The sequence below is a fragment of the Stegostoma tigrinum genome, chromosome 1 (assembly GCF_030684315.1).
Source record: "Stegostoma tigrinum isolate sSteTig4 chromosome 1, sSteTig4.hap1, whole genome shotgun sequence".
NCBI classification, from domain to species: Eukaryota; Metazoa; Chordata; class Chondrichthyes; order Orectolobiformes; family Stegostomatidae; genus Stegostoma; species Stegostoma tigrinum.
This window is the reverse complement of record NC_081354.1, coordinates 105,844,950-105,871,035: the sequence shown is the minus strand read 5'-3', so window position 1 is coordinate 105,871,035 and position 26,086 is coordinate 105,844,950. Positions and strand designations below refer to the sequence as shown.

The 26,086-nt window shown below is 39.7% G+C and overlaps 1 protein-coding gene across 8 annotated transcripts in view; it reads left to right on the top strand.

Annotated features, from left to right (window-relative positions):
* fryl (furry homolog, like) overlaps positions 1-26,086 on the top strand; it is a 361,259-nt gene that overhangs the window by 108,141 nt on the left and 227,032 nt on the right. For all 8 annotated transcript variants that reach the window (XM_048544223.2, XM_059647684.1, XM_059647683.1 and 5 more), the window contains exons 3-6: positions 7,227-7,280; positions 14,160-14,299; positions 19,555-19,651; positions 24,238-24,317. In XM_048544223.2, the coding sequence (XP_048400180.2) occupies positions 7,227-7,280; positions 14,160-14,299; positions 19,555-19,651; positions 24,238-24,317 (371 nt within the window). The remainder of the gene's footprint in view (positions 1-7,226; positions 7,281-14,159; positions 14,300-19,554; positions 19,652-24,237; positions 24,318-26,086) is intronic.

Sequence of the window (26,086 nt, the reverse complement as noted above, 5' to 3'; positions counted from 1 at the left end):
GTTCTCACAGCAAGCTTTCATGCCTACCTTTACCTTATCATCCAAATCATAAACATGGATTGTACTTATTGAGTCTCCAGCACTTTCACGTATGGCACCGTACTGATTTTAGTTTGCTAACCTGAAAATGAGCCATTTATCCCAACTATTCTCTTTTGTGTAGCTAGATTTTTCATACGAAAAGAGACTCCAGACTCTGAACTCCTGTTTTGACCACCAAGCTTTCTTATGGTAGCCTTATTGAATGCCTCTTGGATATCCAAACACACATTTACTGGTTTCTTCTTTTCACCCTGCTTATTATATTCACAATATTACTAAATTTATTAAGTGCAATTTTTTCATGAAGCTATGTTGATTCTGCTTGATTGTATTATGATGTTCTAAATGATTTGCTGCTACTTTATTAATAGATATTGTTGCATTTTCCAAAAGTATAGCACATGATTTTACAGTTCAGAATGAGGCCATTTAGCCCTCCATGTCTTGACCAGCTCTCCAACTGAACAGTCCTTTACTGTTTTCCTTCTGTCTTCACTCCTTAATCTTGCACATTGTTGCCTTTCAGGTAACAGTCTAATTTCCTTTCAATGTTTCAATTAATCTACCTTAAACACATAGTTGGAAATTCAACATCTTAACCAATAATAGTGTAGCAGGTGGTTTTCCTTGTTCTTATTCTTTCTTTACGAATGACTTCAAATCTGTGCCCTTTAATTCTTGAACCCTTCACGAGTGTACGCAGTTTCACCCCATCTACTGTCAAAATTCATTACAATTTTGAATATCTCGACCAAGTCATCTCTCAATTTTTGGTGATCCAAGGAAAGCAGTTCCAATTTCTCCAGTCTCTGTCCCTGACACCATTCTCATGAATCCTTTCTGTGCTCTCTACATTGCTTTGACGTCGTCGACCAGGCTGATGTATTGCCTCCCTAATGCCAGGGTCAAGCATGTTGCTCACAGGCTACAGGGCATTCTTCCAAGGAGGGGCGAACAGCCAGAGGATGCATAAATTGTGTTCTCACAGCTGGTATTAACAACTCTGATATGACGAGGAATGTGTTACTGCCATCAGAATTCGGGCAGCCATATTGGAAATTAGCAAGTAGAACCTCAAAAGTAATAATCTCTTGATTACTCCCAGTGCCACGTACAAGTGTGGAAATAGAAGGACAAGATAATGAGTGTATGGCAGGGAAGATGGTGCAGGAGGGAGGGATTTACATTTCTGGGACACTAGGACTGTCTGTGGGAGGGGAACTCAATAGAACTTGGTCTAGGACTGAATTCCTTGTGGAGTCTTTGCAAATGCTATTACGGAGGGGTGCTTTAAACTAATTTAGCAGGGTCTTTGGAACCAGGAGATTATATTAAAGATTAAGACTAGTATATACAAAATGCTGGGAGAGGCAAATAACATTAGAATAGAAGAAAATAAATTAATAGGTGGACTTGCAGAAGGGAGAAAGAGCTGGAATATAAATCAGGGTTAACTGTGCACTTGAATGCTTAAGAGATTAACTAGTAAAACTGGTGGGTTACAGGTTCAGATGACTATGTGGTATTATGACATTGTGGCTATAATAGGGACATGGCTTAATGAAGCGTGTCGTGTATTCCTGGTTATGATGTGTTCAGAAAAGTTAGGCAGAATTGGAGGAGAGGTGGTAGTAATAGTTCAGTAAAACTTGTTGTGCTATAGAAAGAGGATGTATCAGAGCGTCCAAGCACAGTCAATTTGGCTCGACTGCGAAACACAAAGAGTGCAATTATACAGCTTGATGTAGTCTACCAATTAGTGGGAAGAATATGGAAGAACAAATTTGCAAGGAAATTACAGAAAGCTGCAAGCATCATAGATTGTTATCATGGAGAACTTCAATTACCTGAATAGAGATTGAGATAACAGTGTAAAGACAACAGTGAGGAACAAGCATTTCTAGAAGTGTCCACTCCAACAAGAAAAGAGGCATTACCAGACATTTTCCTTTGGAATGGTGCAGGCCAATTAAACTAAGTCTCAGTTGGGGAGCATTTGGGGAAAGTGATCATTATGTCATAAGGTGTAGAATGTTTGTCCTTTTTACCGTCATTTTAGGAAGAGCCGACTTCAATGGGGCGAGAATTGAACTGGGCTGGATAAACTAGAATCGACTAATATTGAGCAAATATACACCTACATTTCATTAAATCCTAATTCCAATGGTCAAATCTTTGTCCAAATTTGAATTACTGTTTACGTCTGTTCCCATCGCACTTATCCACTTGCTGTTGTCTTTTTTTGTTAATTTTGAACTTGGGAAGCAGGTTATGAAAAGACTGGCCACTTGTTCAGCGCATGTTATTTCTCCTTAAATGTATGCAAATTAATTCTGTTAAACATGCCCTGAAATGTGCCTCAATCCTGAGAACACGACTACTTCACTATAATGTGGACAATTTGCTTTGAGATTGAAAAGAAAGAGAAAGAAATGTTTTGATGTCAGGACAGTTGAGTTGTGGGGTTGAACTTTGATCTAAATGGACAGCCAGTGTACACTGAACTGTCATAGCAACAAATCATTTGTTTTGAGATATATTGAAAATTTATTTTGAGACTTAAACAAGGAACTGCTTAAAATAGCTTATGTTAAACATATAATTCCCATGCAGCATGAATAACAAATAATAATAAAGTAGCAATTTTCACTGACCTATAATCATTTCCATTAAGTGTGAGTTTAATAAATGTGGTCAGTTTCAATAATGGTTTGTTTAGATTGCTAGCTTAGAGATATACTTCAGTGGTATTGCCTTAAAGTGTAACAGTTTCATGCGCTTGCAGGTGATGAACAATAAATGTTTAGTATTTTCTGAACTGGAACCAGTTCTTTTCTAAGTTCTGTAGACTAACTGAACGGTGTACCTGAAAGGAGACACTGAGCTTTAGTTGTGGTATTCAGCGCATTTGCTAGGCAGTATGTCGTGCACAATAAGATTAAAAGCAAAATATTGCAGATGCTAGAGACTTGAAATAAAAAGATAATGCTGAAGTAACTCTTCAGTATGGCAGCATCAGTGTAGACTGAGAGGGAAAAATATTTCAAGCCCAACTTTCCACTTTTTCAGAACACAACAGCACTTTTCATATGCCTTCCTTTTCCTTCAACTGAGTATTCCCCCTGATTGTGATTGACAGAGTGCTCAACTGTGCCTGCCCTACTGCTCACATTTCTATTCTTACTCCATTCCATCCATCTCAGAAGCTTGTTCAGGTTCCCTTTGTCCTCATTTTCCACTCCACCAACTGCCATATCCAAAAATATCATCCTTTTACCATTTCCGCAATCTCTATTGTGATGCCACCAAATACACTGTCTCTTGCCATCTCCTCCATCAACAGGAAACCAAAGAGTAGGAATAAATGGATCTTTTACTGAGTGGCAGGCAGTGACAAATGGGGTCTGCAAAGATCTGTGCTTGGGCCCTGAGTTATTTGTGGTATTTTTAAATTATGGCCAATCCACTTAGTTTCTGAAGAATGGTAGTCCTCAGGCTGTTAAGGCATTTCACAATTGCAATGCTATTGAATGTCTGGAGGTGATTGTTTAGATTACAAACCGAAAGAGCTACAGATGCTATAAATCAGGAACAAAAACAAAAGTTGTTGGTAAAGCTCAGCAGGTCTGGCAGCATCTATGAAGAGAAAAATCAGAGTTAATGTTTCAGGTCCAGTGACCTTCCCTCAAACATAACAGATGCTGCCAGACCTGCTGAGCTTTTCCAGCAACTCCTGTAATTGTTTAGGTTCTCTCCTGTCAAAGATGGTCACCCCAAACCTAGATATTGTGTGGATTTAGCTGCAGTTGGACATTCTACACCATAACACCTGTTAATGCAATTGTATCATTTTTGTTTATTTCTGTTTGTGCCCTGACTTCACAATGCTGCATGCATTCAAATGAACAACGTTTTAATTCTGCCTTTTTAACATTATTCTGTCTTTTGACTCCATTTGATATTAGCATTTGTTAACTAGGGCTTTCTATTCTCACTTATGCCTTTTGTGTTCACTTCTCATAACAGGCCTTGTTTTTATCCTGTCTGAATTCCCTCTCAGATTTTCATCCTTTGACAAGTGAGTTTAAATTCTTCCCAATAGCACCAGCTAATCTCACATTGGTGATACAAGTAATGCTCCAGTTAAGATGCAAGCAGTCCTCCTTGTACACTTCCCACCTGCCCCAGAATAAAGTTCTAAGCTTTGCATTACAATAACTCCTGACATTGTCCAAGTTTTGAAACCTGGAGCTCATGTTTCTACAGCTGGTGTTACTTTCAGATCGTGTATTTGTCTAGTCCATGAGAAGCATCCACAGTTCCCTACATGCTGCTAGGTGGGAATTCCACTCAACCAAGCTGCCCAGCTTTGCTTTAAGCTTACGTTTAGGATATATGTTAGCAAATTACACAAGTCTCAACAGATAAACGAGAACGCTCATGAACCAATTACATACTTGCTTCATGTTACAGCATTCTGATCTTGTTTTCTAAAATTTAGTCAGTTCACAGAATCCTAGCCCTTCCTATTTGTTATGATGATTTATAGTATATTAGTTGAGAACCTGTGTTCTAAAGTGTTGGAAAGTGATTTTCAGTTCTTTGAAAATCTAAACTTGAAGATCAGACAGTAATTTTGAACTTTGAATTAATTGAGGGGACAGGGAGAGGAACAACAGCAGGTTCATGTTGGGAGAAATGGCGATAACAATGGAAGATGCTATTGGTGCAGTTTCCATGCAGTCAGCGCTGGGGAGAAGTCCTAATATGCTCAGAAGTCAGTTAAAAAAAAAGCAGAAAGCATTTGGGGCTGTCAGAGAAGAAGATGAGTGTTATGAAACTGATGTAAATAGTAGTAAGTTGAGAATAGCAGTTTGTTTTAATGTGAATTTAAGGGTAACTCCTCACAGAAATTTGAGCATCTTTATGGGTATTGCTGGTCTAAAGGGGATTAATCTTTGTGATATTTGTAATAAAATTGCTGCAATAGTTCTTGCCAGGTATGATATAGTTTGAGTTTTTCTTTTATGTAATGCACTTTTATGCTTGTATGTTCTTTCATTAAAAATAAATAGACAGAGGTTGGTGGAGGTGGGTGTTTTTCAGACTGGCCCTGTGACCAGCAGAGTGCCACACGGATCGGTGCTGGATCCACTGCTTTCTGTCATTTACATAAATGATTTGGATTTGAATACAGGAGGTATAGTTAGTAAGTTTGCAGATGATACCAAAATTTTTGGTGTGTGTGGAGGTTGTGGATTTTGGGAAGGACGTAGAAGTGGAGTTGGGAGACTAAGTTTGGAGGCACTGGTGGAGGGGTGACCCCCAAAGGGTGACAGTCCTGGCAACAATGGCTTCATATTCAGATGTGGGGTCATGGTATGTTCTTTCCAGTCGGGCAGTTAGACACACAATCGTTTTGCCATTCTCGCATTCTGATCACTTAATCTGAGCTATTAACATCCTTTCTCCCAAACATTATTTATGGTTATTGCTGGGTTAAAGGGGATTATGTGATGTTTGTAACAAAATTGCTGCAGTAGTTCTTGCCAGATGTGACATAGTTTGTGTTTTTCTTTTATGGCGTTATGGAAGTGACAAAGTTGATAGATGAGGGAAGGGCTGTAGATCTCATATACATGGACTTCAGGAAAGCGTTTTATTAGGCTCCCCATGGTATGCTGATGGAGAAAGAGAAGTTGCATGGGACCCAGGGTGTACTAGCTAGATGGATAGAGAACTGGCTGGGCAACAGGAGACAGAATTATAGTGGAAGGGAGTTTCTCAAAATGGAGAGCTGTGACCAGTGGTGTTCCACAGGGATCCATGTTGGAACCACTGTTCTTTGTGATATGCAAAAATGATCTGGCGGAAGGTATAGATGGTCTGATTAGCAAATTTGCATACGACGCTATGATTGGTGGATTGGCAGATAGTGAAGGGGACTGTCAGAGAATGGAGCAGAATATAGGTAGATTAGAGAGTTGGGCAGAGAAATGGAAGATGGCGTTCAATCCAGACAAATGCGAATTGACGCATTTTGGAAGATCCAATTCAAGAGCTGACTATACAGTAGATGGAAAAGCCCTGGGGAAAATTGATGCACAGAGAGATCTGGGTGTTCAGGTCCATTGTACCCTGAAGGTGGCAACGCAGGTAGATAGAGTGGTCAAGAAGGCCATGTTACAGTTGTATAGGACTTTGGTTCAACCGCATTTGGAATATTGCGTACAGTCATGGTCGCCAAAAGGATGTGGACGCTTTGGAAAGCGTGTAGGGGAGGTTCACCAGGCTGTTGCCTGGTATGGAGGGCGCTGGCTATGAAGAGAAGTTGAGCAGATTCAGATTATTTACATTAGAAAGACAGAGGTTGAGAGGGAACCTAGTTCAGGTCTACAAAATCACGAGATATATATACAGGCTGGATAGCAGGAAGCTTTTTCCCAGAGTGGGGGACTCAATAACTAGGGGTCATGATTTCAAGGTGAGAGGGGAAAAATTTAAGGGAGATGTGTGTGGAAAGTTCTTTATGCAGAGTGTGGTGGGTTCCTGGAACACGTTGCCAGTGGAGGTGGTAGAGGAGGGCATGATAGCGTCATTTAAGATGTATCTAGACCGATCGACGAATGGGCAGGGAACAGAGGGATACAGATCCTTGAAAAATAGGTGACAGGTTTAGATAGAGATAATGGAAACTGCAGATGCTGGAGAATCCAAGATAACAAAGTGTGGGGCTGGATGAACACAGCAGGCCGAGCAGCATCTTAGGTTTAGATGGGAGTTCTGGACCGGCGCAGGCCTGGAGGGCCAAAGGGCCTGTTCCTGCTCTGTAATTTTCTGTTTTTTTTTGTTCACTCCACCTGCCTCACTTGACCTGCCCCAACACCCCCCCCCCAAAACAAATTATTGCATAAATGCTGCCTCCTCCACATTTCACATCAGCTCAGAAGAGGAGTAATCTGGACTCGAAACGTTAGCTTGCTTTCTCACCATGGATTCTGCCTGACCTAATGTGATCTGCAGCATTTTTTATTTTCAGTACAGATTCCAGTCATCTGCAGTGATTGACTCCAGTTTTGTAGTTTAACCTCAACCATTTCAGGTACTATTGATGAAGAATAATTTATACTATTTGAATGATGTTATTAATCACAATTTTCTTTTTCTAATTATTTACATTTTAGGAGAAACCATTGTCCAGGTCATTGCAAAGAGGTGAAGATTTACAGTTTGATCAGGTAAGAAAATTGTTGTATTACATTTTATGACATAAGAATATTCATGCCGTCAGAGCCAACATTTTGTTACTGTTTATTATGTGTGATTATATATGCAAAGGTACTTTTGCAATTAATTCTGATACTTGCATTACTGTCCAAAATTATTTTTTACCTTTTAAATCCAATGGTATTCAAGCTACAGTTGTTATAGTAGTATATTAACTTTCATGAAAATAATGAGTTGTTGGTGTAATACATAGGAAATGGACTATAATATCTACATATTGCCCCAATAATTAACATGGAGTGGATAGGGCGCATGTCAACATGCACTGAGGTCTTTGTGCATTTATGTGTTTAAATAGGAATTTGAATTTAAATGTGCTCTTGTGTTTTGCGCGTCTTTCTCCCAGGTTTGGTTTGTGTTGTAACTTATTCTGATATCATGTGGTAGTTATCATTGGATGGAAAACCTCTGCTGGCCTTTTATGATCATATGTATGAAGCCACTGGGATGGTCAGAAACAGGAGCTTTGACTGACTTGGTCTTCCATTCCTCCATATTCCAAAAATGCTGAGGCCATTTTTTTTATGATTCGACTCAAGAGTTATTAACTCAGTGCAGAAAAGATCTGATCTGGAGCCATCCTGATGGAAATTTTTAGTTGTAAACTGAGTGTTGATGCTGGCACAGTTTTATTTGTTTCAGCAAATTTGAAAGCTTTCAACACAAAATTTGGGAAATTGTATTATTGGCATGAAATATTTAAAAGCTTGACATTATAAAGTAGCTAACTGAAAGAAATTGACAAAGTTAAAAGGTATTACACACAGAACGTTAACAGATGTAATTTCTAGGACTAGATTATTTTAAAATAATATATAACTGCCTCAGATAGGAATCTGTTGTTGAAACTCATCCTTGAATTCTTATTACACCATAATCAAGTATTTGATGTATCATGAATCCTGTTGTTATGAAGCAGACAAGCTCAACAATGTTGGTATTATCAGTTCTTTCTCTTAGCACATCCGAAGGAAACACAAGACCATAGTATTGGGCCACTCTTTTAAGACCATAAGACATAGCAGTGGAAGTAAGGCCATTCGGCCCAACTTCTACCAAAATCACCCAATGCTTCAGCCTCACTCTGGTAAGCAAAACCTAAGCCCCAGACACTCTTTAGCACTGCAACCATCTCCTTAAATCTCTCCATTACATTTTCCATGCTTGGCTCTAACAGTTCTGAGGAGCTCTTGGACGTTGTTCTTAAGATTAAGATAAGCCACTCCACTAACTTTGTTATTTCCTTGACAACTAAGCCAACCCTCCCTCAAGACCCTTACCAAATCTCCTTTTAGCCTTACTATCCAAGAATAACAGTCCAAACTTCATCACTCTCCCTTAATTACTGAATTTCATTCCTGGAACCATTCTTATAAACATCTTATGCACTTTCTCCAATGTACACGCCTAAACCTGTACACATAATTCACACTGAGTATAATGTTTCAGGAAATGCAGTAGTTCAAGCAAAAGACCCACATCACAATCACACAACTCGCAATGGCTGAGAAATGTGATCTAGTCAGTAATAGTCATATCTTGAGAATTTTTCTTTCTTTTGTGATGAACTTACTGCATTGAAAATAGTCCGGTGATCTGCTATTCAGCTGCAATTGTAATCATTGTTTTTAAGAGCAATTCATAACTTGTTAATATTACACGTGGTAACATATTAGTTGGGTTGGAGGAAACATTTCAAAAAACATTAAAGTTAGATATGGATGGCAAAGCCATGGTATATTTGGAAGAGCATAGAACATACATACACTGGGAGAGAGTAATGTTGGTGCATTTTTAACTTTTCTGCTTTTAACTTATATTTGCACTTAAATATTGGTGTAGAGGTTGTTGATTTGAAAGGTGATGTTAAAGGAGCCCTGGCATTTTGTTAGAGATAATGGGAACTGCAGATGCTGGAGATTCCAAGATAATAAAATGTGAGGCTGGATGAACACAGCAGGCCAAGCAGCATCTCAGGAGCACAAAAGCTGACGTTTCGGGCCTAGACCCTTCATCAGAGAGGGGGATGGGGGGAGGGAACTGGAATAAATAGGGAGAGAGGGGGAGGCGGACCGAAGATGGAGAGTAAAGAAGATAGGTGGAGAGAGTGTAGGTGGGGAGGTAGGGAGGGGATAGGTCAGTCCAGGGAAGACGGACAGGTCAAGGAGGTGGGATGAGGTTAGTAGGTAGCTGGGGGTGCGGCTTGGGGTGGGAGGAAGGGATGGGTGAGAGGAAGAACCGGTTAGGGAGGCAGAGACAGGTTGGACTGGTTTTGGGATGCTGTGGGTGGGGGGGAAGAGCTGGGCTGGTTGTGTGGTGCAGTGGGGGGAGGGGATGAACTGGGCTGGTTTAGGGATGCAGTAGGGGAAGGGGAGATTTTGAAACTGGTGAAGTCCACATTGATACCATATGGCTGCAGGGTTCCCAGGCGGAATATGAGTTGCTGTTCCTGCAACCTTCGGGTGGCATCATTGTGGCAGTGCAGGAGGCCCATGATGGACATGTCATCAAGAGAATGGGAGGGGGAGTGGAAATGGTTTGCGACTGGGAGGTGCAGTTGTTTGTTGCGAACTGAGCGGAGGTGTTCTGCAAAGCGGAGGCTTGGAGACCTTCCCCCATCCCCCTCTCTGATGAAGGGTCTAGGCCCGAAACGTCAGCTTTTGTGCTCCTGAGATGCTGCTTGGCCTGCTGTGTTCATCCAGCCTCACATTTTATTATCCTGGCATTTTGTTGTAGTGCATCTTGTAGAAGATACACACTGCAGCTTTGCCTCACTGATTGAAGGACTCGATGAAAACATTTTTTGATGATGTGTCGTGCAAGTAACCTACTTCCTGATATGGTGTCAAGCGTTTTGAGTGTTGTTTGAACATGTTTGGTAGGTGCAATGCTATCACACATTTTTGTAGATCATATTTTGTAGATCATTGAGAGGCTTGCTTTGGAGAGCTAGAAGGTAGGTTACTTGTTCCAACTGATTGATCCAGTTCAGTTTCTGGTCAATAGTAATCCATACCGTGGTGTTGGTAGGTGATTCAGTGATGGTAATGCTATCAAATGTCAAGATGAGATGGGTTCGATAGTCTGTTGATGGTGATGGTCATTTCTTGGCAACTGTGTGGTTATGAGTGATACTTGCCACTTAACAGTCCCAGCATGAATGCTATCCAGCAGTTGCTGCCCATGGGTTTGTACTGCATCAATATCTGTCGAGTTGCATATGGCATGGAACATTAGTCATTAGGACACATACTCATTCTGATCTTGGATCGGAAGAAGGTCATTGAGAAAGCTGCTGAAGGTGATTGGCATTGCTATGTTATCCCATGGAACTCTGACAGCAGTATTCTGGAGTGGAGTTAATTAGCTTGCAAAAACCGGTGATATCTTTAGGCTAAGTATGACTCCAACCAGTGAAGAATTTTCCACTAATTCCATTACTGGGAATCCGTGTTGCGTTTGGTTTGATGCTTCTTTGTCTAGGGCAGTCACCCTTGTATTTGGAATTTAGCTCTATTGTTCATGTTTAGACCAGACAGTAATGAGGCAAGAGCAAAGTAATGAGGGCGGAGGGGGTGGGGGTTGTCTGGGGGTGGAAACATTGCTCTTTGAAGGGTTAGTATGGACTCAACGGGCTAAATGACCTGCTTCGGTAATTCTATGATCAAGTTGGATTGTTCGAAGAGAGCGGTAACTTAACAAACCTGAACAAATCAAAATAAGGCTGAATGATTATTTTAAATCTAGTTTTCCCAGTGATTTAAAATCTTCAGAATGTAAGAGGTTGCATTTGCATGCACCTCCTGACTACAGGTTCTCTCAAAGAGCTTGACAATAATTAAGCACTGTGAAATAAATTCTCAGTGCTAAAAATCGATTCAAGGCCAAGTGTGAGGATTGGTGCCAGACTTAGTATTGATTATAGAAGTACAAATAACTTCTAGATGGTCAAGACTAGGTTGAAGATTAAGGCAGGAGGTGGCTATGACCAGGGTTTGGAACCTGGAAGTTGAGTCAGTGATCAATCTGAAAGATAATGAATGTGATCACAGAGGAGTGAAAGCACCAGCTAGCAAGTTGTTTCGATGGGTAAGATTTACCAATTTTCAAAATACAACTGTAGCATTTCAGAGATAAATGCAAATAACTCTCCCTGTGTTGTAATAAATCAAAAAAACTGGGGATGCTGGAGATCTGAAATAAAAACAAATTTCTGGTGAGACTCGGCATGTTTGGCAGCATCTATGAGAAGAAAGCAGAGTTAATGTTTCCAATCTGATGACTGGTCACCAGAACTGCATACGTTGAAATCCAGAGTTGCTAATCAAACAAAGTTTTTTTAAAAATTGCGTTGATTGGTAAATATGATAAGCTTCTACCTTATGTTACTACAAATTTTTTTTTCCTGACTGAAGTGTAGTTGGAAACAAGTTTTGAAGCTGTTTTATATGTGACTTTAAATATTAATTTATGTCAGTTGAGGGATTTGAACCATCTGGATTCAAATTTATGCATTTACAAAAGCAACTGAGTGCAGAGCACCACCATATTTCTGAGAGAAACAGAGCACTTGTTAAAGATGTTCTTTTTCTCCCTGTATTTCCCTCGTTCAGGCAGAGAACCTTCAAAGTAGCTAGAATTGTTAGCGTCTGAGATAATGGGAACTGCAGATGCTGAAGAGTCCAAGATAACAAAGTGTGGATCTGGATGAACACAGCAGGCCAAGCAGCATCTTAGGAGCACAAAAGCTGTTGTGCTTGCAATCCCTATTGGTGCAATGCACAAACAAAGTTGTCAAATGGAGGAATGTGAAGTTAAGCCCATCTTTGCTTACAATGCAGATTAATGTTTGAACTCTTGACAAATATATCTGTAAAATGTTGATGGTTAGATTAGCAGAATGTAATCTATGAGAGGACTGTGAATTATACAACATTTTGTAGGACTTTTTTACTCTTTTTAACTTCATCCACTTGAAATCACTCACTTTTTGATTTGTGGTACTAATGATTATGTAACAACACTCCTCACCAAGAGGCCTGCTTTATTTGACAGAATGAGCATCCTGTGGGATTTGAAGATTTAAATTTAATTTTTTTAAAAATAGTCTGGGCAGAGAAAAAACCTGGCACCTATACACATTCGCAAAACCTGTTTGATTGATGTGCAAAGATATGAATTTGGAACAGAAGGCTGGCCAAGCCTGCTCTGCTGTTCAATAAGACCATACCTGAACTGCTAGTATTATGAATTCCTCTTGAACCCCTGCCTAACAAGAACTTATTTGCCTCTGCCTTAAAAAATAGTTACCCCACCTCCATTGCCTTCTGAGGCAGAGTTCCAGAGTTGTACAAACCTCAGAGGGAAGAAATTCTTCTCACCTTTGTCCTAAAATTGCTATCCTCAATTTTGAAACAGTGTCACCTAGTTCTGGAGTGACCCATCAAGGGGAAATATCCTTTCCATGTCCACTTTGTCAAGCTCATTCAGGATCTTATAAACTTTAGACAATTCACCCCTCGTGATGACTCTAATGAAAACCAGACTAGCCTGCCCAATTTTTTCCTCATAATACAACCCGTTTATTCCAGGTATGATCTACTAAAACTCCTCTGACCTGCCAAAATATTTGTGTCCTGCCTTGAATAAGGAGAGCAAAACATGAGTTTTTGAAATGTGGTCTCACCAATGCCTTGTGTATTTGATGCAAAATATCCTTACTTTTCTGTTGAATTGCTCTTTTAATAATAAAGGATAGCATTCCATTAACCACATTAATCACTTGCTGCACATGTTTAGTAACTTTTTTATGACTCGTGCATTTGAGCACTCAACTCTTTCTGTACCTGGGAATTCGGGAGTTGTTCACCATTAATAATACTCGGCCTTTTTATTCTTGCTGCCAAAGTGAACATCTTCACGTTTCTCCACATTACACACCATCTGCTAGACTTTTGCCCACTCACTTAACGCATCCTTATATTTACTTCACAACAAACTGGAAATTAAATGTAGATGACGTGCTTTTGAAACCGTCTACTTAAATCATTGATATAAATTATAAAATGTTGGGGGTCCAGCACTGACTCCTGTGTACCTTAAAGCAGATTTAGCGTCCATATGTGCCGCAGAAGACTTATTTTCCGAAGTCATTCATGTATTTATTTTATTTATTATCAGCTAACAAATGCTACCTCTTGGGTTGTTATATAATCGGTAATCATTCTGCACTGGGAGTAGGTAGGAGAATGAGGTTGTGAAATGTATCAGCCATGATCAATTGGAGGAGTAGACTTGATGGGCCAAATGGCCTAATTCTTCTCCTATATCTTTTCTCACCGTATAGTGAAAGTAGTTGACATTGACACTTCAGACAGATGTATTGCTGAATTGAGATATCTGTTTCCTATCCCTAACAAATTCAAGGTTTGGTAAACCACCTTGAAAGACAGTTTACAGTCACAGTGCTGGGATTGGACTAGAATCCCATACATGCCTGATTGGAAAAGGACTGCAGCTTTCCTTTCCTAAAGGACATCCATGAACCATTTGGATTTTATTATGTCAATACATTTTTACGTTAACACACAAGGGACCATAGACAGTTGAAGATTTCTGGGTACTAGCCTCAGTATTCATTATCAATAGTATTTTTTAAAAAAGTATTGGTGACAGAAGTTGAATTGCTTTTCAAGGCAAGCAACAGTGATGGGTTTGTGGCAATGTTTGCTGGGTTGAAGTAAAGCATTTTTCTTTATCATCTGAAGAAGCATTTGGGTACTTTACACGCTGAGAGTTGGTTTATTTATGTGCTGTTTTGTGTTTTGCAGGTGATTAGCTCGATGAGCTCAGTAGCAGAACACTGCCTTCCCTCTCTACTTCGCACCTTGTTTGACTGGTACAGACGGCAGAATGGAACAGAAGATGAATCCTATGAATACAGGCCACGATCAAGTACAAAATCAAAGGGGTAACTTAATTTTCTTACTTTTCGATGACCAGAAAACATTTCTAAAATTGTTCACAGTGTAGCTTGTGTAAGAATGTACAATGCAGTAGGAGCACAACAGGTATTAACAGGATGCTATTTTTGAGCCAGAAGGATGCTCTGTTTATCTCTCAAATGAGTCAGTGCCAGTATGAAAGTAGGCTTGTAGCTTATACGTCCCAAAAATTGGTGGATTATAGTAAACATCTTTCCCTTCATCTGTTTGCATCAAGCGAGATGCTCACATAACCAATTTAAATCTGGGTTGTAAAATTCTCAACACTGTCCAATATTTGATGTGATTCTGTGATCGGACAATATTTTCTGAATGATCTTGAATGTGTGAAGTGTTACGCTGATAACTAATTTAAGATTGTCAGTGTGGGTCAATTGCATGTCCTGGTAACTACATAGGACGCTGTTCTTTGTGGACAGAAAGAACGCGTATGCATACTGTACCTGTTTCAACTCAACAAAAGGTGGACAGCCATTCTTTGGCTCATTATGTACGGTTCAATGTCTGGACTAATCAGAGTCAATCTGCCTTGTATAAAATTTGAACAAGTTAACTGTTAACAATGAATAACTAGTACATTTTCGATGCCTCTACCAATCAGAGTCCACTTGTTGACTAATCAATAACGAATCTATTGCAACTTCCAGCTCTCAGCATTCACTTCTCCCTAAATGCTAGATTAAAACTTCTGGTATTCTTCAAAAATTGATAAGATCATAAAATATGGGTGCAATGTAGACCGTTCAGCCTATCAAGTCTTCTCCGACATTCAATCAAATCATGGCGGATCTGATAATCTTTAACTCCACTTTCCTGCCTTCTCCCCTCCCTTACTATTTAAAAATATAATTAATCTTAGCCTTGAACCTACGTAATGACACATCTCAATAACCTTCTGTGGTAAGGAATGCCACACATCATTCCACTCCTGATCTGATTTTCACCAATAAGGCTCACTTTGAATCTCCAAAAATCTTGGCAGTTGTATTCCAATCCCTTCAAATAGAAAACCAAACTCACCCTAACCCTAACCCTAACCCTAACCCTAACCCTATCTCTCTTACGCATTCTGCCTGGTTATTGGCAGGACACATTCTTCTGCTTCGCCAGCAGAGCCACTACCTCTCTCCCAATTCCAAAATGCAGCTTCTCCTTTCAGCGATTGTTTAAAAGTATGAGAACTGTCACTTGGATTAATTAGGTTTCTGTTTGAGTTTTTGCCTTCCTATGCTGCGGAGACAGACAGCTAAATCAAATCAGCCTCCCATCCCTGTATTTGCAATTAAAACACTCAGTGACCTTCAAAATTCACCCTAATGTTTCCTTACCAGGCTCCTTGAATAACCAGCACTGTACTTTATAACTCAAACCTTCTGTACCCAGTAACATCCTTGTAATTTTCTTCTGAACCCTCCCTAGTTTCATTCTATAACAGGACAACCAGAAGTGGATACAGTACCCCAGAAAAGGTCTCACCAGTGTCCTACACAACCCCAACATACTTTGTGAATGACCAATATCAGACACCAAGTTTATAGCTTAAACAAAACAGTTAAAAAACATGCAAAATGATTAGAGGATTAGATAGGGTGGACAGTGAGAGTCTTTTTCCGAGGATGATGACTTCAGCTTGTACGAGGGGGCACAGCTACAAATTGAGGGGTGATAGATTTAAGACAGATGTCAGAGGCAGGTTCTTTACTCAGACAGTGGTAAGGGCGTGGAACGCCCTGCCTGCCAATGTAGATAACTCAGCCACATTGGGGGCATTTAAACAGTCCTTGGATAAGCATATGAATGATGATAGGATAGTGTCGGGGGATGGGCTTAGATTAGTTTACAGATCAGCGCAACTGTTCTGTGCTGTATTGTTCTATGTTCTATGCTCTATTAATTTATTATTAATGCAGGCTTGGCAGGGCCAGGTTCAACTACAAGGTAATTGAAATCAGCTGAATGATTTCATGCAATCTTCATTGATTTCACCCTCCCACTGTCTGAAAGACTGACAAACAGACACATTTAAGGGTACCAAAAAGATTGATGAGGACAGAGCAGTAGAAATTGTTTATTTCGACTTTAGTAAAGCCTTTGACAAGATTCCACATTGTAGACTAATTATTAAAGTTAGGTCACGTGGGATTCAGGATGAGCTTGCTAATGGAGACATAATTGGCTCAATGGCAAGGGACAGAGATTGGTGGTAGAAGTTTGCTTTACAGACTGGAAGCCCGATTTAGATGAGAACGTAGAACAGACGGTTAGTAAGTTTGATGACACCAAAATTGATGACATAGTTGACAGTGAAGGAGGTTTTCTAAGATTACAAAGGGATCTTAATCAAATGGGTCAATGGTGTTAAAAAATGTCAGATGGAGTTCAGTTTAGATAAATATGTGATATTGCATTTTGGTACGACAAACAGGGGCAAGACTTGTACAATTAATGGTCGGGTCTTGGGTGGTGTTGTTGAACATAGGGACCTAAGGATTCAGATTCATAATCTTTTGAAGATTACATCACCGTAGACAAGGTGATTAAGAAGGCGTTTAGCAAGCTTGTCTTCATTGCTCAGACCTTTAAGTTACAGGAGTTGAGATGGCATGTTGTGGTTGTATGGGACACTGGTGAGACCTCTTCTGGAGTACTGTATCCACTTCTGGTTGCCCTGTTATGGAAAGAGCATTATTAAACTAGAGAGGGTTCAGAAGAAAATTACCAGGATGTAATTAAGTACCGAAGGTTGGAGTCATAAAGAAAGGCTGGATATTATGGACTTTTTTAAGTGGAGCATAGCAGGCTGAGAGGTAATCTTTTATAGAGGCTTATAAAATCATGAAAGGTGTGGATTGTGTTAATGGTACGTGTCTTTTCTCTAGGATGGGGGAGTTAAAACTAGGGGACACAATTTTAAGGTGAGAGGAGAGAGTTTTAAAAAAGGACATGAGAGGCAAATTGTTTACACAGAGGGCCGTTCACATGTGGAATCAACCTCCTGAGAAACTGATGGATGCAGGTGCTGTTACAATGCTAAAAAGGCACTTCAGTTAAGTAGAACAAAGAATGATACAGCATAGTAACTTTGGCCCTCCCAGCCTGCGCTAGCACATTTTGCCCTTCACTACTAAAACTGTCTTTTATAGGATCTCTCTATTCCCTGCCTAAGCATGTATTTGTTGAGGGGCTTCTTGAAAGTACATGAGGAAGAAAGGTTTGGAGGGATTTGGGCCATGAGCAGGCAAGTAGGACTAATTCAGTTTAGGATTATGTTTGGCATGGACTGGTTGAACCGAGGTGTCTGTTTCTGTGCTATGTGACTGTAATTTTAAAAAAAATGTAACTGGCCATTTCCAGATCCCCCATTCATAACATCACAAGCACATGGGATTGTATCTTGCTCAGTTTCTGTCGACAACAATGCATGCAAATTGCTTCTGATAACCTCAGGAATATTCGCTTATACCTGAGGTTCTATTCTCCAAAATTTTAATAAATTGGTATTGATAGCCAGAGAGTAATCAAACCTACATCCTGTAGATTTCACAGGCACAGTACCTACTGATGATGCAGTTCCAAAACCAGTTCAAGGTTGGTTTTTCTCTCTGTCTCTTTTATATTAGTTGTCTCCCCATGAATCCCTTGGTAACTTTAGCTGTTTGAGCAGAATGCATGTCCCGAACGGAAACATCTGGAGCATTCTTTGAGCAAGAATTGACCTGCAGTTGCCTGGCCTGACAAGCAAATATTAGTTTGTTGTTCTGTTTTGTTTTAAAAAGCAAAAAACTAGCAGCTGCTCACAGTCCCAAAGGTGAGTGGTAGCTTTGCGCTCATAGTTCACAGCTCCAAACCAAAAATTATATTGACGAAAGACTCAAAAATGAGGAAAGGTTCTATCACCCTCGTGACAACCAGATCACACAGCATGTCACATGAAGATAAACTATTCCTGCTAGCAGTGGATTCTATGATTAGGAGGCATAGGATGAGAATTAGAGTCAGACTGTTGCTAATTGTTCAGTGTAGACAAGTTCTCAAGGCTGTCAATTTATTTCTGCATTATTGTTTTCTGCTCCACACCTTATGGTGTTTGACACTCAACTAACTAGAGACTTGACAGAACAACTATCTTACTTCATTACTGCAAGGTGCATAAACATACACCTCGTAAGGAATGAAGGGAATGAAGCATAAAAATAGGGAGGTCTTACTAAAACTATAGAAAACTGCATTTCTTCCATAACCCTTTATTCTCTTTATTGATTAAAAACCTTGTCTGTCAGCTTTGAATATACTTAATGACCCAGCCTCTAAAAACCCTTCGTAGTAAAGAATTCCACAAATTTTCTACCATCTGAGAAAAGAATTTCATCCTTATCTCTGTCTTAAATGTGCCGCTCCCAGTTCTGTTCTGGGCAGTCTCACAAGGGGAAACAACCTTTCTGCGTCAGCACTGTCAAGCTCATGAAGAATTTTTGTTTCAACATAGTCACTGTCTTATTCTTGTTGATTACAAAGAGTACATGTTCAATCTACTCAGCCTGTCATCGTATCACAGTGCGCCCATATCTGGTATCAGCCAAGTGAACCTTCTCTGGACTGCCTACAATGCCAGTATACCTTTCATTAGATGAGGGTCCCAAAATTGTTCATAGTATTCCAGTTGTGGTTTGACTTGTACCTCGTATAGTTTTAACAAAGCCTTTCTACTTGTTTGCTCCGGTCCCTTTGAAATAAAGGCCAATGTTTCATTTGCTGTTCCTGTTACCCGCTGAATTTGAACCATGCTAATGGAATGGACAAATTGGTAGCTGTGCTCCTGGAATGGCCACAATGAGGCAAAATAATGGTTTCGTTAGGGAGAATGTGGTCAAAGGTGGAGACAATGATGTAAAATGGAAAATAAATAAGTGCGGTTTCGAAAGTGCTATTTATGGGCTGTATTTTTTTTCCAAGGGGATAGGCACAGAGAGAAGCCAGGCTGGGAAGGGGAATGTGCACGCTTGCTGAGCTTAGGGCATGTCTATCAAAATATCAAAGCATTTCTGCTACACTTGTTACTAACTGCAGTTTACTTTCACATAATTATTGAGATTAAATTTAAACTGATTCGTTAATTTTGTGCGGACAATCATGAGAAAGGCTGAGTGCAGTGTTTCTTTCCAGTTCCATAAAGCTAGATCATGAAAATGATAATTTTTCACCAATTTGTTCTCTTTTTCAGGGATGAACAACATCGTGATAGAGATTATCTGCTTGAGCGAAGAGATTTAGCTATAGATTTCATTTTCTGTTTAGTTTTAATAGAAGTTTTAAAACAGGTAAGCTAGCTTTGTTTTGCATTCCCAGCTGATATTTAAAATGGACTATTAAGTATTTTTGCTCCTGCCTTCACCTCACCCCAGGCCACTCAAACTAATCAAATGTCTCTGTAAGAGACAGTCCTAGGCATGGAAATAGTTCAGAGCACAATCTGCTGTGTACAAAAGTAGTGGACAAAGTAACTTACTTCATGTGCCACTGGGTATGGAAGATGGTATTCAAATAAATATTAGTCATGAATAGTCACATAATTTAAATACATGTTTTTTAAAGCTTCCACTGCCATAGAGTTCAGAGGATTAAGATGCAGTTTGAATAATGAACCGCTAGTAGCAACTTGTTTCACGTTTCACCAGTTTACTATTGTGTGTTCTGAATTTGTATTGTTCCGTAATTATTTTCATTGTTTTGTCTTCACTGAATCTAATTTTATTATCATCTTGCTAACTTAGTCAGATCATATCATCTTGCAAATGCTTATCTCTGGTTCTCTGATCTTGAAGTGTTTCAAAACTAGCATCTTAAGAGCTCCAGCATACCTGAAAGACAAAAGTTATGGACACAAAAGATTAATTTGACTGAAATTAATTTGGCATTTCTACATCACCTGAGGTTACCCCAAAGGACTCTCCTTCTCAATATCTCCTCTTGCTCAAGGTGTGATTGCCCCTAGGTTAAACTACCAGTTGTCACCGGAACACCATTGCCACCTTACAGGAACATGGGGAAAGGAAGTAAATGCTGGTCTTATCAAAGAAATGCAGATCCCATGAACGACTAATATAAAAATATGTAATCACTTAGTTGCATCTTCCACATGCCCGTATCACTTTCCGACTTCAAATCCTTTGTTGTCCACCTGGAAATAAACTCTTCTCCAACTCATTTACATATGTGCTTTTAAATGCTTAGCTAGATAACCTTGCCAACATTCCTGGTAGGATAAATTAAGAGTAGATCTAGCAGCTTCAAACTGGGCATCTAGGAAGTATGATGTACCACAACAGTGAAATTGTTTTTGCCTGTTGTAATCACATGGCCCGGCATATCCTTAATCCTCCATTTTCATCCAGAGTATTGAGCAGTACTGGTTCAGTGGTGAGAATGCTGCTCATGAGACATCCCTGTTCAAGAAAGGAGGGATACAGAAAGCAGATTACTATAGACTACTTAGCTAACATCTTTTGCTGGGAAGGCGCTAGACTCCATTATTAAGGAAGACATAAGAGGATATTTAGAAAAGCTTAACACAATCAGACAGGTCAATATGTTTTTGTGAAAGTGAGATCATGTTTGGCAATTTGCTAGAATTCTTTGAGGATATAACCAGCAGAGTTGATGAAGGAGAACTTGCCCATTAGGAGGTTAAGGGCAGCAGATCTTGAGAACGTTAATACTTGCAAATTTCCCTCCAAGTTGTATACCATTGTAAATATTCAAAAACTCATTCAGGGGATGAGAGTCTTGCTGTCTTGGTGAACATTTATTTCTCGTCTCTAATTGGCCTTGATAAGGTGATGGTGGTACTTGGGAATACCACTAACTGAAAGTTCCTGACTTGGAAGAATATTGCCATTCCTTTGTTGTCACTGGCTCAAGATCTTGGAACTCCCCACCTAGCAACATTTTGAATCTTTCTATACCCCAAGCATTGCGGTGGTTCTAGAGTAAAGTCATAACAACCACCTCCAGGTTAATTAAGGATAATCAATAAATCCTGACCTAGTCAACAATGTCCACATGCCATGAACAAATAAAAAAGAACTAACCATACTTCCAACCAAACTGTTCCAATACAGTTGCTGCCATCTACCAGCCAATCTGAAAAATTATTGATGTAGTTCATTTCAATGACTACACCACCAGTCTGCATTCAAGTGATGAAAGATTTGCTTCGTGCATTCACCACTGCTTAAATTTGATCTCCAAGATCTTTCAGCTCCAATTGTACTTCAGAGAATGGATAGAAAAACCAAACTAACAGTCAATGTGAAAGTTTACAACATTACAACAGTGACCGTACTTCAGAATTAGTTCATTGCCTCTCAAATGCATCGAGACCTCTAGTTATTGTGAAAATTGCTTTATAAATGTATTTCTTTCTTCCTTTCTTGATACAAAGACCACATTCTATTCACTTGACCACTTAGCCGTTCACAAGCCCAGGCTGCTCTGTAAAATCGCCCTCTTTGTCTCAACTAGGATTATTTACTAGCGAGTTTTGAGAAGATTTGTAGCTCAGGTTGAGGTTCTGGATGTGAGTTTGCTCGCTGAGCTGGAAAGTTAGTTTTCAGACGTTTTCGTCACCATTCTAGGTAACATCATCAGTGAACAGTGATGTTACCTAGAATGGTGACGAAACGTCTGAAAACTAACCTTCCAGCTCAGCAAGCAAACTCTCATCCAGAGGATTATTTACTGTCAGAAATATTATCTGTGCCTTTTGGAATGGCTCAGTCTATATGTGATAAAATTTCCCTGATGGCTTTCCATTATCCCTAGTACACCTCCATTCATCCATAATTCAGTTGCTTATGTCTTGCACTAACTTCTACTCAATCTTCTGTCATGGTTCTAAACTTTGGAATTTACTTCCTAAAATTCTGCTTTCCTGTTTCTGTTCCCTCCTTTAAGACTTTTTTAAAACACTGAAGGATTTGGTCAACACTTCGAATATTTTTTGTGAATCAATTTTTTGCTCTGAAGAATTTTGTTATTTCTATGATAAAGGTATTATGTAACTATATCAATCTTGTTAAACTTATTTAAGAGAAACAAGAGTATATTCATAAAGTCAGGAGGTATTTCATTCATAAAGTCAGGAGGTATGGGATACAGGGTGATTTGGCTGTCTGGACTCAGAATTGGTTGGCTGACAGGAGGCAGAGAGTGGTTGTAGATGGTAAGTATTCTGCCTGGAGGTCAGTGCTGAGTGGTGTCCCGGAGGGCTCTGTTCTTGGGCCTCTGCTCTTTGTAGTTTTTATAAATGACTTGGATGAGGAGGTTGAGGGGTGGGTTAGTATGTTTGCTGATGACACAAAGTCTGGAGGTGCCGTTGATATTATCAAGGGCTATTGCAGGCTTCAGCGAGACATTGACAGAATGCAGAGCTGGGCTGAGAAATGGCAGATGGAGTTCAACCTGGATAAATGCGAAGTGATGCATTTTGGAAGGTTGAACTTAAATGCTGAATATAGGATTAAAGGCAGGATTCTCAGCAGTGTGGGGGAACAGCGGGATCTTGGTGTTCAAGTGCATAGCTCTGTCAAAGTTGCCATCCAGGTGGATAAGGTTGTTAAGAAAGCATATGGTGTTTTGGCTTTCGTTAACAGGGGGATCGAGTTTAAGAGCCGCGAGGTTATGCTGCAGCTCTACAAAACCCTGGTGAGACCACACTTGGAATATTGTGTCCGGTTCTGGTCACCCTATTTTGGGAAAGATGTGGAGGCTTTGGAGAGGGTGCAAAGGAGGTTTACCAGGATGCTGCCTGGACCGGAGGGCTTGTCTTACGAGGAGAGGTTGATTGAGCTCGGACTTTTCTCTCTGGAGAGAAGGAGGAAGAGAGGTGACCTGATCGAGGTGTACAAGGTAATGAGAGGCATTGATAGAGTCGATAGCCAGAGACTTTTCCCCAGGGCAGGATTGACTGCCACGAGGGGTCATGGTTTTAAGGTGTTAGGAGGAAGGTATAGAGGAGACGACAGGGGGAGTTCCTTCACCCAGAGAGTTGTGAGCGCATGGAATAGTTTACCAGTGGTAGTCTTGGAAGTGGAGTCATTAGTGACATTTAAGCGACTGCTGGACATGCACATGGACAGCAGTGAATTGAGGGGAATGTAGGTTAGGTTATTTTAATTTTGGATTAGGATTATTCCACGGCACAACATCGTGGGCCGAAGGGCCTGTACTGTGCTGTACTTTTCTGTGTTCTCTGTTCTACAAGAGCAATTTTATGACGTTTTAGTTTAGCAAGATAAGAAATGGCTACCAACCTAAGGAATTAATATGGATATTTCAATTTTTCATTCAAATTATTTTTATTTTATTAATATGAAAGTTTCAAAAAGTAATGTCATTAATCAAAATAGTAACTGACCTAGGCAAGTTAATATGAGCACTTTGATCTCACACTGCAGAGGAAGCTAACAATTGTGAAAATGAGAGTGCTTCTTTTTCTAGTCATGTGTTTTCCAGAGCTTTGATCTTTCATTTATTTTCCAAAAATGTGCACGATATGTGTTTTAATCCTGACCTCTTTAGTAGTACAATACATTATACAGACAAAAGTGACCTTCACTTCAATGTACGTTTGGAATAGAAAGGTATAAAATGCTGGTGTTCAGAAGAGATGGGGTAAATTAATTGTGTTATCTTTTCCTTGGAGATGTAAGTGGATTGGGAGGAGTACTTTTTTTGTTGTGTCGTCTTAATCTCATAATCACTGAAATTTGGACATTAAGATTTGTAATGAAATGGGGGGTGTACATTTTAACCAATGTCTTGTAGCAGAATACCACTGCCTAGATCACCTACACTTGTCTAATGTAAGATCTGTGACTATGCTGATGTGTTCATTGTTTTACAGATTCCGCTTCATCCAGTGCCAGATGCTTTAGTACATGAAGTTCTAAACTTAGCTTTTAAGCACTTTAAACACAGGGAAGGGTAAGTTTGGCTCTTTGCCTTTTTTTGTGCATTCCTTCACGAAGTGCTTTATGCATATATAAAATGTTGTAGTTGCTCGCTGAACTGAAATCCTTTGCTGATATTTTGTGAAACACAACATCTGAACAAGACCAGTTATTCTTTATTTGAGCTGTGGAATTCTGCAGTGAAGAATGACCCCCAAGATATTGTGGTGCAGTGGTAGACCCTCTGCTTCTGGGTCAATATGTCGGGGTTAAAGCCCCACTTCAATGTGATGGGCATGGAGATTTGTAATTACACACCCAAACATACAGATTAAAAGGATGTTCCCTAATTTGGTTAATGGTTTTTACTGGGTAAAAGATGTTTCCCAGTCCTTCTACGAAACGGTCCAGTTAGACAACAAATAGAGGACAGAATAATCCTAGGCATGGAACGACATGGCAAGAAAGTGGGTAAAGCGCGTGAGACCAGCAGTCAGGGGCTTCTCAACATTGAAAGCAAAAGCCCTGTTTTCCAGTCAAGTATTGAACAGTGTGACGTGAATCTGATTTTCACCCAATAGCATCCATTAACATTTCACTATCAGTTAATCTCACTGTTTTTATGTAGTGTTGATAGAATGTGGGGTTTGACTTTACTAGAAATTAGAATTATAGAATCTCTACCATGTGGAAAAAGACCGTTTGGCCCATCAGGTCGGCACTGGCCTGCCGAAGACCAATATCTCTGATTTGATGTTGGGAACATAAAGCTCAGGCTGAAGAAGATGAAGAGAAAATAAATTGATAGTACTGTAATCGTACAGTACTGAATGAGGCAATTTCAGACTTCTCTTCCTCTTGTTAATCAAACATCCATTTTACCTTTTAGTTGTTGCTCAGCAAGAATAGTTTTCTGCTGTACTGCAGTTGTGATTCATCGATGAATCTTTCAGTAGCCTGTTTTCTTTGTCAAAAGCAAAATTCTGCAGGTGTTAGAAATTTGAAATTAAAAATGCTTTAAACATTGTGAAAGAGTCATGGAGCTGTTATGGTCTTTCAGCCCAGTTTGTCTGCAGTTGCTCTGACCATTTTAACATGGTCTCAACCTCCTGCTTTTTCCTCAGTAAACTCTGCTTATTCTTTCAATGTCAGTAATCATTTGTTCAGTGGCACCTGTGGTGAGAAAATGAAGTTAATGTTCCAGGTTGACTTGCCATCCCAATGTAGTGATACAAAGTCGTTCGACCTGAAATGCTGTCTCTATTTGTCGTGCTTCTTTCTTGTGCTGTATATGTCTATCATTTTGCATGAAAAGTCTTTTGTGGCTAATGATGAAGTAAGACTTTCCACTAGGTTATTAACTTTTGATTCCACATTTCAAGCGTTTGAAGGTTGTGAGGTTGTCAGGTTGTGATTAAAGGTTTTGATCTCATTATCAGGAATATTTTGAAAAGCACATTCAGGATCTAGACTGATATTGATTAACCCATGCTATTTTGCATCGCATGTTTTAATTTTAAATGATATGCAAGTTTTGTCAGTTTTATTTATAATGTGATCGAAATTTCATTTGAGGAGGGATGATGGTTGTTTGTTCTGAAGTGTCTGGGCCCAAAACGTCAGCTTTTGTGCTCCTAAGATGCCGCTTGGCCTGTTGTGTTCACCCAGCTCCACACTTTCTTATCTCGCATTCTCCAGCATCTGCAGTTCCCATTATCTCTGACCAATACTGGTACACCTTGGTTCTGCAATTTTAACTGGGCTACACACCTGTGCTTTGAAATCTATGAATACAAAGCACCG